This window comes from Delphinapterus leucas, chromosome 10 (assembly GCF_059928025.1).
Source record: "Delphinapterus leucas isolate spDelLeu-1000000601 "Yukka" chromosome 10, BTC_Dleu_Yukka2, whole genome shotgun sequence".
Taxonomy (NCBI): Eukaryota; Metazoa; Chordata; class Mammalia; order Artiodactyla; family Monodontidae; genus Delphinapterus; species Delphinapterus leucas.
The window spans coordinates 87,041,529-87,058,194 of NC_143138.1; the positions used below are offsets into that span (position 1 = coordinate 87,041,529).

A 16,666-nucleotide genomic window follows, 5' to 3' on the forward strand; every position below is an offset into this window, starting at 1 on the left:
TACCTCAGGTTTTCTGTTGCTATTACAACACAGCTGATAAGCCTATTTTTTGTCAGATAGATAATGATGGGAAGTTAAGTCTAAATTTTCAATTTCAACCTACTAAAACTCTGAGTAATTGACTACAGTGTAAGTCAAGGCAATCAAATTTATTTTTGGTTATGAATCACAGCACTGCTTACTTTTCAAATAAAAATGCAGAGAACTACATTATTTCCCAGAATGAAAAGTAACAAGTAAGAGGGTGTGTGTGCACGCGTGTGTGTGCAAACACATGCACATGGGGGTTTTGCCAGTTTTCCATCTCGAAGCCACGATATAACAAGATAATCACCAACTGCATTCTCACTGTTTAAGTCTATGAATGATGCGCAGATAATCTAGCATGACTTAAACAAGAAATTAACTGTGATGTAACTCAAGTTCAACAATCAGTCATTTACAGTAGATTAATTTTTCAAGGTAATTTTTGCAGTTCAAAAAATATCCTGGACAGAAGGCAAGAAGAAAGAACATGCAAAAACAAAAACAAAAAAAATCAAAGCAGTTTGTTTCCCACTGTTAAAGAAGACAGATTCCTCAAAGGCAGTAGCTCTGCTATCCTATAATCAACAATCCTTTAAAATAAAATATGGCCAGGCTGAACCAACAGGATTAATAAAAAAGTATCTTCCATTTAACCATGATTCACTTTTACAATTATTATCTACTTTGAAAGAATCTACTTCAAACATGACTTTTTCCCCCAGAGCAAGAAGACTATAGGTTACACAGAAGTCAAAGAAAAACCGAGATAAACCTCTAGGAGGGACAAAACATTAGAGATGTGATTCTTCCCATTAAGCCAATGAAGTCACCTAGATATAAAGGAAAGAACTTCTTCCTTTCTTTCTCCTTCTTATCCTCAAGTCTGAAAACTAAACCCCCAGAAGCATTTTTATCTAAGGACAAAGAAATAAGACTCTCGGAGGAAAAATACAAGAAACGACCATAAAGTACAGCAAGTGACTTTTGAATAAATGTGCCAGAATTAAGACATGCAAATGGATGTTGCCTCTTCAAAGTCATTACCTTGGAAACTATATACTTAATCCAATGATGCTGTTAGAGGCACTTCGGAATTTGTTTCAGAGCTTAGAATTTGCCACATCCTTAAAAATAGCAAGTATCTGTCATTTCAGGTTTGATATAGCAATAGTCAAAAGTCCTCGGAGTAGCTGTGCTTTCTTTGCGAAGCCTTTCCTGATCTCCCAAGTCCAGGTTCCATGCCCCCTCCTATGATCACTCTCCTTCCCCCAGCAGAGAACTTTTCACTCAATGTTGGAATTGCTTACTTACTTACCATCCGTCACCCTGGCAAAACCATAAACTTCATAGGAGCAGGGAACTTATTTATTATTATACTCACAATCCTAGAATAATGCCTAGAAAATTATAGGCACCTGAATGACACAGAAATACTGCACGTTACAATCTACTATAACACAAGATGGTTTGGAAAACTGTCTCTATTTACCCTCCCCACTCCTCTCTGAAAAGAGTACCATACTTCTCTGTGTGATTATACACCTATATGGAGGGACTATTACTTTATACAATACCTGGGAGGAAAAGGGGTTGGATGGGATGACTTTCATTACTTCTTTTTGTATGGGAAAAAAAAAAAGCAAAAATCATGATTATATCCTCACAGACTAAAAGTGTTTAACTTTTCACTCTCAAATTTGCAAGCATAATAACATCTTACCTAGTTGCAACATCTTTATAGTGTCTCTGTAGGCTTGCATCACCAGCTTGAAATGGCGGTAAAGTGGATAGCACAAAACTCTTCTTCCAAAAGACACCAGGATTTCATGAACATTAGTCCAAGTCTGTGAAGTATCATTTAAATGAGTAATCGTTTCCATATTACACAAAACAAAAGCACACAATGAAATGTAAAACTATTCTCAATTAAAAACTAAGTTTGGATCAACATGAAGCCAAGTGGAAGACAAATACAAAGCCATGAAGTGAGACTCTTTCTGTAAACCTTACAATAAAATTTTTATCTCAGTCTTTGTAATTTCTCATACTTTATCAACGTATCACAAATGCTCCTTAGAAATCACATACATAGCAGGAAAGTTTTAAAAAGTCTTTTAAGAATTACCAATATGAATGTAAAACACATGGCACTAACAAAATACAGATGCACATAAAAGACATTTCTAAATGATATATGTTTCATGTTTTTGTCTTTTAGGACCATTCGAGATAATGCAGATGAAAAATATAGAACTCTTTAGTGAAGTGTGTTCTCAGTTCCCCCTTCCCCCTCTTTTGATTTTTTGTTTTTTTGGGGTTTTTTTGCTTTAGGCATGAGTAATACATGGTATTTACTTCAGTAATTTGCTTTCACTTTTCAAAGAGAAAACTACTCATTTCTGGAAAAAAGGCTTTATCCTGAATGGTAATGGTTAATGGTAATGATACCATTAACAATGCAAAACTTACCAAAAACACTAAACAAAGGCAATTTTCTACAAAATTGTTTTTTAATTCGGTTTTGATTAAAAATGCATTAAAAATGTAACCCACATATAAAAATTAAAATATAAAATTAAAAGTAAGGGAGTATATATCACTTCCATGTATTTTCATCCTTAACAAATGAGTGATCTGATTATGAATACTGAGTACCCAACAGAGGATACTTTATATCTAAAAAGGAATGATGAATTTCTAAAAAATTCTGGCAAAAAACTAAACATTTATAGAAGTTTGACAGAGCTAGTTACATGTCTGGCAATTCTAAGTTATCTCAAAAGCAATAAAAATGTCAAAATAAAATCATAAATAGGTGGATCTCTTCATGCAGACTTTTATAACTAAACTATGAAATTATCTAGTCCCCAACTACTTTGTTTTCAATATTGGAATAATCAATGCAATTATTACGAAAGCCAGCTTCTCCATTATATGCTGATTATGGAAATATGTAGAACTCAAGGGAAGTCTGGAGAACAGCACTTCTCCATCTTAAATATGCATATGAACTTCTGGAGATCTTGCTAAAGATTCTAACTCAGAGGGTCTGGAATGGGATTCTGACTCTCCATCAAGCTCCCAGAAGAGGACACTGGTCAAGCTGTTGGTTCATGGACATTCACGAATAGCAAGATTCTTTGCTAAAATTAAGTGCTTCAGTTCCTGTTTACATGTTATCTATTATTTGAATAAAGTGATGCCATGAAACAACTTTGATTTTCCAACTTAAAATGTACACTGTCTAGGATTCAAACTGGAAAAAAAAAAGAAACAAAACTAGTTGCCTTAATAGATGATGCAATGATCAACTGTTTAAATAAACACTGTTTTAAAGCTTCTGCTTTGATGGACAACAGTGTGTTCAAAACTAGTAAATTTATTTATTTTATTTTTTAAAATATTTATTTATTTATTTTGGCTGCACCGGGTCTTAGTTGCAGCATGCAGACTCTTAGCTGTGGCACGCGGACTTCGTAGTTGCGGCATACGAACTCTCGGTTGTGGCATGCATGCAGGATCTAGTTCCCCGACCAGGGATTGAACCCAGGCCCCCTGCATTGGGAGCGCGGAGTCTTACCCACTGGACCACCAGGGAAGTCCCCAAACTAGTAAATTTAAAGATAACATTCTTTGCTATATTTGGTGAGCCCTACACAACTATTTTTTACAAAATAGATATAAAAGCAATTATTACTCTATTATAAGAGTTACCAGATCTAAACATACTAGCTGTAGGACCTAGGATAAGTTATTTAAGCTATATGATCTATGTCTCCTCATCTGTAAAATACCAATAATTCTATCTCACACACTTCAATAGAAAGGAATAGGTGAAGTAATATACACAAAAGCTTTATTAGCACAGCTTCTGGTGGTAAGTGACACTTAATAGTAGTATCACCTAGGTTTTCTGCCCATCTTTGAGCTCTGAGCCCCAATATATGCCGACTTACATACATGCCTCAAACTCAACCCAACATCTTCCTGCAACGGACAGTATACCCGTTCCTTCTCCGAACTTCCAAGATACCCTACAGCTGGCCTTATTAGTGTACCATGATTAAAGTAAAAGTAACAAATAAAATCGGTTTTATTAAAAAGATGGAAAAAAACTTTGTACAATAAAGCTATCACTTTTAAAAAGTTAAGGAATTGCTTGAATTACCCCAAATGAGCTAATAACAACAAAAAAATAACTCTGAACAAACAAAATCTAAACAACTGCAACTGACAATCATACCTCAAGCCAGCAGAGCGTTGGACTCAGTTTTCTGATATTCCACGCGGACTCAACCTTTATTTGTTTTGAAGAAAAGAATAGTGTCACATTAGAGGTAAAGTCATTCAAAACTAAAGCAAATATATCCACTTATTCAACTAGTATATAAATAGTATTGACATATGTAAAAACCTAAGAAGCATCTGTGACTGCAGGAAAATAATGGCTTTACTGATGTCAGGGAGATCAAAGGCAAGTTTCGGTCTACTTTGGAAATTTATAAAGTAAAGCTGTTGCACTGATAAGAGTACCAGAACACAAGAACACATAAGCAAGGACTTTGAAACTAAAGCAAAGCAATGCGTGCTCACTTTCTGTCCTTCTCAACTAGGTTACCTGCCTCCCAAATACGCTATAAATAATCTACCAAAAGACTCAAGGATAATGTTGAAGTGCTCTTTCTGGCACTTAGATAGCTGCTCAAGAATTTGGCCTTTCAGAGAATGCCTGTGAGAATAAGTGCATTCTAGAGAAGATTCTGAAGTTGCAAGACTTCATGATTTCAAATATGTGAATCCAAGAATCAAATCAAAAATGCGAAGTTATATCGAGCGTAACTAAATACTCTCACTCATCTTCTCAAGCAGTATGAAGCACTTTTTTGTCAACGAAAACATTTTCGCTGATTATGGTATTCTACAAAGATGAGCGGAAACAAAATCCATTTTCAGTTATAGTATGCCCTTGTTACACTCATTAATATTCATTTTGGAGACAAATCCAAATCTCAAAAGTCACCTTTGAAATTTTCAGAATCCCAGCAGCAAAACGTTTGGCCCATATCAAATCCTTATCCTAACACTATGCTCATGCTATGATGGTGAGTGAGAAAAGCAGGTTAAATAATAGTAAATACATTATAACCCAATGTAAATACACATACACAACAAAAGAAGCCTAGGAGAGAAACATCACCTTGTAAGTGTGGCTACCTCCGATGGCTGAGATGACAGGAAATCTTAATTATTTTCTTCCTATGTGTATTTTTCTTTACAATGATATGAATTATTTGTGTAATTTAAAAAGAGAGAGGGGGAGGGGCATGATGGGGCAGGAGATTAACAGGTACAAACTACTATGTATAAAATAAATACAGAAAGATAGTGTACAGCACAGGGAAATATGGCCAATATTTTATAACTTTAAATGGAATAAAATGTATAAAAATACTGAATCACTATGTTGTAAACCTGAAACACTGTAAATCAACTTTACTCCAATTGAAAAAATTTTTTAATAAAATAAATAAATGAAAAACAGGGAAGCATATGCACAGCTCAAAAATAATCCCTTGAGCAAAGACTACTATATACAGATGCAGGGACACATTAACTGGAAAGTTTTTTTGTTTTGTTTTGTTTTGTTTTCCAGCCTTGTTTTAAATGTATGCAATCAGTGACATACGTGAGAAAGAAGTTAACTCTTCATTTACAAAATCAAGTGTGGTTTAAGAAGAAATACAGTATAGTCTATACTTTTTAAAAAAGATCATTTAAGAAACAACATACTTTACAAAAGGATTTACTTTTACAATAGGATTTCACCGAATACCAAAAAGATACAATCCAGGTTTTTAAAATCTGATCTATATATAATTTTTCAGAAGTACACACACTATTTAAATTGAGGGCTTCCCTGGTGGCGCAGTAGTTGAGAGTCCGCCTGCCGATGCAAGGGACGCGGGTTCGTGCCCCGGTCTGGGAAGATCCCACATGCCGCGGAGCGGCTGGGCCCGTGAGCCATGGCCGCTGAGCCTGTGTGTCCGGAGCCTGTGCTCCGCAACGGGAGAGGCCACAATTGTGAGAGGCCCACGTACCGCAAAAAAGAAAAAAAATTGAGGAACACCTGCAGATAAACGCGTCACGTTCCTTTCTTTATAAAATACTATACCTTACGTCTGTTAACGGACAGGTCGGAGAAAGACCAGAAATGGTTATAGTAAAGTTTACCCCTTGCCAATGTCAAGTGTCATGTAGCAACAGCCCTCTCATTTGGTCAGTTCATCTCCTAAAAGAGATGAGAGCTCAGGATATCCTTTTTCTCTACCCTCAGCTTTACTTCCATACTCTGCTATTTGGCAGAGACTAAAGCCAAGAGAGAAGAAAAAAAGACCAAATAAAAACATTATTGGTACCCATCACCAACACACCTGTGCACCTCCACCCAGAGCGTCACTAAGTAACTGATCACGACTGGTCTCACTCGTGACATTAATACAGTTTACTCCATACCACAGTCTATGCCAACCTGCACACACACACGCACTTACATTCTTCTCTCCTTCGGTGACACGAGTCTCATAGCAATATGCCAGAAGGATATCAATCAAGCTGTAGTACACTTGACGACAGGCTCTCCTGTCCAGCAGGTAAGATTTATTGACAAATTTCCGCAGCTGATATTTCTCTTCTTCAGAAAAAGACACTAGAATAAAATGCATTTAAAAATTAGTTCCACTACGTGCTGTAAAACCCTCACTGCAGAAGATCCGTCAAAATTATAACTTGGATTACAGAAGCTGAAATAAAAAGTTATTTAACTCTGGACATAGAAACAACTTTTTAACTAGACGTCACAGTTTTATTAAGAGCTATGTATTTGCTTAAATCCTAGTAGAGCTAAAAAAAAGAAGAAAAAAAATGTCTAAACAATATCTATTCCTTATTTCCAGACCCCCCCCCCCAGCCCCTGATCTTTTCCCGCTACACTGTTCTGTACTCAAGGCAGCTAAATGACAGAGTTATTGACTCTAAGATAATTACATTTTGACAACGGAAAACATATAAAAGCTAAATGAAACACTCTGTAAATATTCATTATCTACTGTGAACGTTCTATACAAAGAAACGGAAATATTCCCATGTATTAGTCAATTTTAAGGGCATCGTATTTTTTAAATATTATTTACACAGAGAAACAAAGTTTTACATAAATCTGCAAATGTGACCATACCACACATATCAGACTTGTGGGGAGAGGAAGTTCCCTTTTCTCCTTTTGCTTGGCACCCTGTTTCCATCCTTATCAACTACCTCCCCCATGTTAAAAAGATCTAGTATATATCACTTCGTATTTTTCTTTACAACCAGACACAAAAATGTGTATACAAGCGAGTTGATACTGTCCCCCACACCCAGAGAATTCGATTTTTTTTTTTCCATCTAGCCTATCTCACTCAACAATACCTCTAGGAAATCCCCCCAAGTCACTTGGTACTTAGCTAATTTTGTAAAGGAGTAGAATACTCCATGGTGTAGCATGCTCTATCCAACCACTCCCCCTACTGATGGGCATTCACTCTGCTTCCAGCTTTATGTCACTGCTAATAATGCTGCAATAAATGTTATATCATATGTCACTGGATACTGGAGGCTTTAGATTTACTGGGTCAAAAAGTTTATCTGTTTTTAAGAGATACTTTATTTAAGGGCTACAACTCTCCTTTCTAATGGTCATGGTTCCCTTTCCTACACATATATCTTGCCCACTCCCAGCAATAAATGCTTTTTTAAAAATCATTTCCAGGGGGCTTCCCTGGTGGTCCGGTGGTTAAGAATCCACCTTCCAATGCAGGGGACGCGGGTTCGATCCCTGGTCGGGGAACTAAGATCCCACATGCCGCGTGGCAACTAAGCTCGTGGGCCACAACTACTGAGCTCGCGCGCCTCAACCAGAGAGCCTGCGTGCTGCAAACTACCGAGCCCATGTGCTCTGGAGCCCGCGCGCCACAGCTAGAGAGAAGCCCACGTGCTGCGACGAAGAGACCACACGCCGCAACAAAAGATCCCACATGCCTCAATGAAGATCCTGCATGCTGCAACTAAGACCTGACACAGCCAAATAAATAAAAATCAAAAGAAATTTAAAAAATCAAAATCATTTCCAGTTTAATGGATGCGAAGTGATTGTGGTAAGAAAAATTCCAAAATGACCCCCAACGAGTCACATCATTTGAGTGTGGGCAGGACCTGCAACTTGCTTCTATTTAAAAAAATATGCCAACGGTGTTATAATTATTATGATTATGTTCCATTATTGGCAGACTGGAGCCAGAGGCTCGCCTGCTGATTTTAAAGGACTAAGATGCCATGTTGTGAGAGGGCCACGTGGCAGGGAGCTGTGGGTTCCTCTAAGATCTGAGAGTGACCCCGGCTGAAAGCCAGCAAGAACACGGAGGGCCTCAGCTCTACAGCCGCAGGAATCAAATTCTGCCCACCATCATGTGAGCCTGGAAAAGGACCCTGAACTCCAGAAAGGATCATGGTTGCCAACACCTATTTTTAAAAAAAAGAAAAAGAAAAGATGGCCACAGTTGTTTATATCCCTCCAAGACCCTGAGCAGAGGACCCAGCTAAGCCATGCCTGACTCCTGACACGTGGAAACTGAGTCAAATTAGAACTGTGTTTCTGTTTTGTGGTAACGTGTCATGCAGCAAGAGGAAACTAATACAGTGACATAACATTGTTACTTCAGTTAGTATTTCTCTAACTGCTAAACTTTGAACATTATTTCATAGGTTTGTTGGCAATTTGGATTTGCTCTCTTGTAAATTACCCATGAGAATATGTCTTGCCCAGTTTTTTCTGGATGGCTTGTCAAATATTTAAGAACTCGGCTATTACGGACATCAACCCCAGTCATCTCTCCAAATCTACGGCATCTCTACTGACTTTGCTTAGGGGATCTTGTGCCATTGGATTATTTATGTTTGTGTGTAGTCCAGTATATCTATCTTTTTTTCTTCACCAGACTATGAATTTATAGCCTTTGATAAGGTTTCCCCAATCCCTGAAATTGTACATGGAGTCTCTCAGCTTTTCTTTAAGATTTACTTGTTTCCTCTTTTAAATTTAAGTCTTTAAAACGAAATTGAGTTATTTGTAGGGAGGTGGATGGACCTAGAGTCTGTCATACAGACTGAAGTAAGTCAGAAAGAGAAAAACAAATACCGTATGCTAACGCATATATATGGAATCTACAAAACAAAATGGTACTGATGAACCTAGTTGCAGGGCCGGAATAAAAACGTAGACATACAGAATGGACTTGAGGACAAAGGGTGGGAGGGCGAAGCTGGGCGAAGTGAGAGTAGCATCGACATATATACATCGACATATATACACTACCGAATGTAAAATAGCTGGTGGGAAGCAGCAGCATAGCCCAGGGAGATCAGCTCGGTGCTTTGTGACCACCTAGAGGGGTGGGATAGGGAGGGTGGGAGGGAGGCTCAAGAGGGAGGGGATATCGGGACATGAATATGCATAGGGCTGATTCACTTTGGTGTACAGCAGAAACTAACAGAGTATTGTGAAGCAATTATACTCCAATAAAGATCTATTAAAAAATACCTCAATAAAATAAAAAAAATTTAAGTCTTTAATCCATCTGAAAGTTATTTTTTCAAGTTTTAAGATTTTCGTTAATTCCAGATGAAGAGATAATTGTGCCAGCACAGTCTGTTCAGTAATCCATCTTTTCCACTGTACTGAACCACCAATTTTATCAAATAAATCTGCTGCTTTTCTTGCTAAAAACTACTTCCAAGCACTTTTGGGTTTTGTCACCTGCAAATATAATATTTTTCCCCATTCCCAATAAATTACTGACAGAAGAATGAGAAGCTATTTCTTTTTATGTATCAGTCACCTTACCAAATGTTGGCTACCCAGACCAAAAAACTAAGATATTTAATAAAAGCTAATGATTTAAAAAAACACCTTTATGTCTACATTGGGAAGGCAAGCAAGTCTAAGACTGCAGTTCCTTCCAAGTTGCCTTTAATGTCTACAATTTAGGCAAGCTATCATAAAATATATATCTTCTCAAGTTAAGAAAACACGAGCATTATCAGTTCCTCATTGCTATACATAGAACGTAAAATACGTCTTGTCTTAGAGCAAGATTCACAGAGAGAGTAACAGCTAATCACATAGATGTGCTGAGCTCCTAGTTAGTATGAGTAAAACACAGCCTACTAGTTCCTTAGAACAATTTTAAAAGAAACTTAAGCATCTAGATATACTGCTACCTCTAAACCAGAGCGTTATCGATCTCTTCCCTTGCCAAGTAATCCTTAAGTTTCCTTCCATGTCCTGTCAGACAACCACTTTCAAATCCACGTTAAAAGCTGTCCAACCCAGTCAAGGGGGGCATTCAGCTTCTAGTGCCAGTGCATATCAAAGTAATGCTAAAATAACTCGGAAGCCTTTTTCTCCAGGTTTTAGAACTGTCCATTATACGCAGGTCAGGACAGGCTAAACTGCTGTATCAGACAGACCCAAAATACGGTGGTTTCAGTAAGACAGAAGTTTTTCTCTCATGCTGCTAATCGGAGTGAACGATCCAGGATGGGTGGGCATCAGAGGCTCCACCACATGACTTCCATTTATGGTCCAAGATGCTGTTCCAGGTGGTAAAATTTTCCAACCAATGGGAAAGCAGAAGAGGAGGACAAACACCTCCTTTCTAAAGACTTGATCCAGAAAGTGCACACAGCACTGCCACTCACTTCCCATCATCGAAGACTTAGTCTCATGACCACACCCAGGGGCAAGGAAGGAAAGAAACTCGGCCGCTAGCCAAGTGGGCACGAGCCCAGCTCTAACTCAAGAAGCCTCTTTTTAGAAGGGTTAATAAAAGACACATGTCTCTGACACCTTCTCAGAGACCAAAAATTATTAAACTGCCTTTTTTAATATTCCCAAAGCACTCTCTTTATACCTAGTCTCTGCTGTCTCTGCTAGTCTCTTTATACCTAGTCTCTTTCTGTCTCTGCTCAACAAAAGACTGCCCTTCTGTTCATCACAACTGGGCAAAAGCCAGAAGGAAAAGAATATGACTGATTACTCCCACATAATGGTCCCTTTTCACCTATCGTTTTCCAAACTCACTTCTGTACTCTCTTAGGAGCCTTAAGTTTAACATGGTTTCTTTTTGCTGTAAGGCTTCCTTCCAGCACTTTTTAGCAGCCTGTCCTCTGGGGGAAAAAATCTTAAATACACTTACTTGATATTACGAGAAGCAATATTCCTTTACTCACTAAAATATATTTAGTGCCAAAAAACAACAACAACAACAACAACAAGGTTTTGACATAAAATATGTATTTTTTCCAACCATGTTAAAAACCCTATGTTTAAAAAAAAGTTTTAAATGTATTTGTACAAGCATTGCTTACATAAACAACAAATAACTATGCGAATGTATTTATTTAATTTGATGGCCAGCAATATAAAGAAATGTGTATATTTTTAAACTTAATGCAGGTGAGTGTCAAATGAAGCATTCTTTAAAGACTGACATTCAAAAAAGAAATTCATGTGACAGATCAACTGGGTGTTGAGTGTTCCATTACAGGGCTCGTATGAAGATTTCTCAATTTAAAGAGAAGCTCTCGGTTCACTTTAAGTGGTCTGATGTAAGGAACCTGTAAGGAGGAACATTTCTTCACTACATGAAGAACGTATTATCTCACAAAGTATTTGAAGACCCCTAGAAGGGCTGAGACAGTATTCCTTCCCTTAGGTACAGTTTTGGAGACGTTCATTAGTTTAGCTAATAGCAAAGTGCCAGGTGTCCGTGACCACAGTATCTCACTAGAGGGAAAGCCTTTAGATCCTAGTTGGTTAATAAAGACTTCTGCTTCCATGGAAGTCTGAATCACAAGGTAAGCGTGCCCAGAACCGCTGAACGACACATCAACTCATCCACATGTTTACTCCTTACTCTTTGGTCATCACACCTGTATGTGTTCAGTGATCTGTAAACGGTGACCTGGGAACTGCGTGTTCTGATGTTACGTGACCCACAAGTAAGTGCTTCCACATATCACGGGTCACTTCCCACAACCGTACACACAAGGAAGGCCAACTTGAATGTACTCTTCTGAATTCCTGAATGCTGGGCGCCCCTAACTTTCCTTTAAAACACCACCACTGGGACTTCCCTGGTGATTCAGTGGTTAAGAATCCGCCTGCCAACATAGGGGACATGGGTTCGATCCCTGGTCCGGGAGGGTCCCACATGCCGTGGAGCAACTAAGCCCACATGCCTAGAGCCTGGGCTCCACAACAAAAGAAGCCACCGCAATGAGAAGCCCGCGCACCACAACGAAGAGTAGCCCCCGCTCGCCGCAACTAGAGAAAGCCCGCGTGCAGCAACGAAGACTCAACGCAGCCAAAAAAAATAAATAAATAATATATATATAAATAAAATAAAATAAAAATTTTAAATTTTTAAAAATGAAACACCACCACCTTTTTCTGAGTGGTTTTGAGTTCCATTTTGGCCTAAGTACTTCATTAATAACACACAGAAGTATTTAAATTCTGAAATTCAAAGAAACCAGAGATCATAAATAACAATAACAACAGCCTGGGAAATCACTAGAGAAACCAAAAGTCTGAGCTCCCCCAGGCCTTTTTTATTAGAGCTGTAAATAATATCACCCAAAGGGGATCTTGGGGAGGTTTGCACACAATCAGGTCTAACCAAGCAGCAATGCTAGAAATAAGTACAGACACGGTGCCAGCAATACTTGGATGATTGCCACCACAAGTAACATTTGTCAAGCATTCGTATGACTTAGCTACACGACAAAGCAACTTTGCTATATATTGACAGTTCACAGCATTTCGGTTAATTATACTTCTATACATAATCTACAGTCAAACAAAAGCCAGCTTAAAGCTCAGTTCATTTGGGGGAGAAACTGGCGCCCTAACACTGAAGCAAAGGGCCCAGGACCAACTCCCAACATGAAAAACCCCATCAAAACATTTGAGGACTACCCGGGGGCTCCCATCAAAGTGGAAAGTGACCTTGTCACTTCACTTCGAACATCACCTCGTTTTGTTACTTTTAAATCTTCTCTTCTGCCTAATTCCCCTCCCAAACATCCCTGTCTTCCATGGGTCAACAATTAAATCAACCACGATCTGGCTCCTCTCAGAGGAATGCAAATGCATCACATTGTCCACTTTCTGGAAACAGATCAAGGGAATCAGAAGAAAATGTGCTCATTCAAACCCTTGGCCCACACGGGCAGCTCCACAATGCTGCAGCTTTCAGAGCTGATGCTGACAGCTCTGCAAACACTGGTGCCAAACAGGATGTCCCTGGTAGGAAGTTCATTGACTATAAATGTTATGTGGTGTCATAACAAGCAATCGTGTGCCAAGGTTCCTGGGCTGAGATTAACCACTGAGAGACAACATGGGAAATGCGGGAAGTCCATCCTCGTGAAACCAGAGCTCAGTGCGAGTACATCATTTAACACTTCCATTTACAAGCCTTTGTGGAGGAAGATCCGGATCATTACAAAACTGAAGATGGCAATGAAAGTCTCCGTGTTGTAACTCAGGGCGACGATGAAAATGACAAGAGTCATAACCTCGTCTTTGGCAAGGCAAAGGCGGGGGGCAAAGTTCACCACCTAAGGCTTATCTGCAAATCGAGACAAACCAGCTCAATAGTTTATGAGGAGGAATCAAAGGTGCACCCCTCGCCTGCACCATTATATATTTCTGGCAACGTGCCACTGCAGGGACAGAGAGGAAGGCCTGGGAGGCAAAGAAGAAAAAAGAGGAAGAGGAGGGAGGGAAAAACTACAGCAGCATCACGCTGCTTGAGTGAGCTGAGAACTTTAAGGTTTATTTTTTGGTTTATTTCTTTTTTCTCCTATTTGAGCCTGGCTCGACACACTTCAATTCACGCCTCCAATTCTGGGTGTCTCAAATATTTGAACAAGAAAAAGAAACTGAAAGAGGAATCATGTTAAAGAAGTTCCCCTTAAAGCTGTGTAAATGTATAAAAATTATGATTTCAAAAGGAAGCCAGGTAATTCCTGGCTCTCCTGCCACTGATTTACTCTGTGATGACAATTTCCAACACTTACAGTATGCTAAGGGTTTTAAGTACATTGTCTAGTTCAATCCTCATGACAAGTCTATGAGGTAGGTACAGGATTTCCACAGCAACCCAGAGAAGTTGCAAAGTCACACAGTCAGCCTGTGGAGGAGCAAGGCATTAAACCCAGAAACCCACATTTACCTTCTATGCATAACCTGATACTTGGCACATTTACAAGAGGTACTTTCTGTACAACACAGAATTCAAGTTGTTCTACCTTTATCACATGCCCTTGCTGTTTTTAAAGGTGATTCTTAGAATGAACCACCGTAATAGCTAGCAGAATATGAGTGTGCCTGAAGCACTAGTCTGGATATATGCCACAGGTCAGATAAAGATAAAGGGTCAGGAAGGCCAATGGTTAAAGGCACCGACTGGCTTAACCTTCTGTTAAAATTACACATAGAGAACTAACTCAAAGCACGGCTGACACAGAAAACAGGACCTAGAACAAGCTGCAATTGATCAAAGCAGAGCAAGTTAAAATTCAAATCAAAGGTAATGCCGTCTCTTGATTTTTAGGGCAACTAGCGCACCCTTGTGGACAGAAAACTTAACTACACAACCACCAATTCCTCCCCAGACCACGTCAGTAAAATACTGAACCCAAACTGGGGAAAATGATTCACTAGAGAGCACTGATGATTTAAGTTTGAGCAAACTTTCTGAGCAGATCCACATGGCATATACAGTTAACTATCTAAATTGTGTTAGCAATCTCGTACCTGAAAATTCGCCTACATGATATGGGAGGTCTCTGAAAGATTCTTAAACTCAAATCAAATATAAAACCAAGGATTTGTTGAAAACAATGTAAACAAGAGTCATTATTTATAAAAGAGTTTCCGTTGTGCAATATAGAGTCCATTCCAAAAAATTACAGTGGCAATTTTTCAACCTGGTAGAGATCACCTAAACTCTAATGAAACCTAACTACAAAAATATTTACTGCAATATTTATTTATTCTACAAATATTTATTGAGTACCTATCACATAACAGGTTCTTTCTAGGCTCTAGAAAGAGAGCAAATAGCAGGATATTGCATTGCTATGCAGAGGATCAAAATATCGTGCTGCAACAGCTACTTCAGAATGAGTGGTCAAAAAAGACCATTGCAGAACCCTGTAAACAACCCGAATGCCCACCAGTGGTAAACAGACCACGTGGCCACTAATCATGACACAAATATACAACAGAACACTAGGCAGGCTTTAAAAGCCTCAGGTAGGACTGTAAGTGCTGATGAAAGAGGTACAACATACACTACAAACTGGAGAAAGCAGTGAGAAGAGAGTGTATATGAATCTATGTGTATACATTTCTTAAAGCAAATATTTAGATGTCAGGATATGCATTAAAAATACCCCAAATTGGGCTTCCCTGGTGGCGCAGTGGTTAAGCATCCGCCTGCCGATGCAGGGGATGCGGGTTCGTGCCCCGGTCCGGGAGGATCCCACATGCCGCAGAGCGGCTGGGCCCGTGAGCCATGGCCGCTGAGCCTGCTCATCCAGAGCCTGTGCTCCGCAACGGGAGAGGCCTGCGTACCGCAAAAAAAAACCCAAAAAACCCAAATTGTTTGTGGTGATTACTTTCAAGAAGAGGAATTTGGAGTGGGGAAATTCTATACTCCATTTAACGTATTTGCGTGTGTGTGTGTGTGTGTGTGTGTGTGTGTTTGTGTGTGCATTCCTTTCATTTAAACACTAAATTTTGGGGGGGGGTAGTAAAGTTGTTCATTCTCAAATACTGCATAGAATAGACTTTTAAAATTTTAATACATATACTTTTTATTATGTAATTTTCAAGTATACAGTGTTAAAATTCAGCATTTGTATATACTACAAAGTGATTTGTATATACAAATACTGATTTGTATATACAAATTCAGCATTTGTATATACTACCACACCACAAGTCTAGGTGTAGTATTTTTAATCAGTGTAACAGTGTAACTAAATCAGTGTAACAGAAAACACTGACCTACTAGAAACTGTTTTAATTCTAATTTACAGACTTAACACACCAACCTCCCACTTAGAGGTGTTAATACAATGCCCATCTAAGAAATGACTCTGTATAACAGTTAGCTTAATATTAAATATGGCACAGCAGTCTCTTGTGGCTCATAAAACCCCCAGCTCAGCCTTCGCTGGTAAAAACTGGCTCACCTGCTCTCTGTAAGGTACAGAAAGGAAGATAATTAGTTCTGCTTCCACATGAAACCACATGTGAAAAAACTAGGAAGAACTTAACAAATTCATTCAACAGACAAAGGGATTGAAAACTGGGTCTCTTCTCACCATTTCTAATACTCAAATGCCCTTGCCACAGAGGAATAGTCAGATCTCTCAAGCAGATTATTCAACAACTACAAATATTCTGTTAGTGTCCCTAAATTTGATAAAAATATAAAAAATTTAAAAAAAATTTAAAAGACCCCAA

General features: G+C 38.7%; 1 protein-coding gene across 1 annotated transcript in view; it reads right to left on the reverse strand.

Annotated features, from left to right (window-relative positions):
* Nucleotides 1-16,666, reverse strand: part of SHQ1 (SHQ1, H/ACA ribonucleoprotein assembly factor) — a 90,216-nt gene that overhangs the window by 52,532 nt on the left and 21,018 nt on the right. Inside the window, 3 exon segments of the mRNA XM_022572550.3 lie at nucleotides 1,748-1,871; nucleotides 4,271-4,324; nucleotides 6,579-6,733. Coding sequence (XP_022428258.1) covers nucleotides 1,748-1,871; nucleotides 4,271-4,324; nucleotides 6,579-6,733 — 333 coding nt within the window.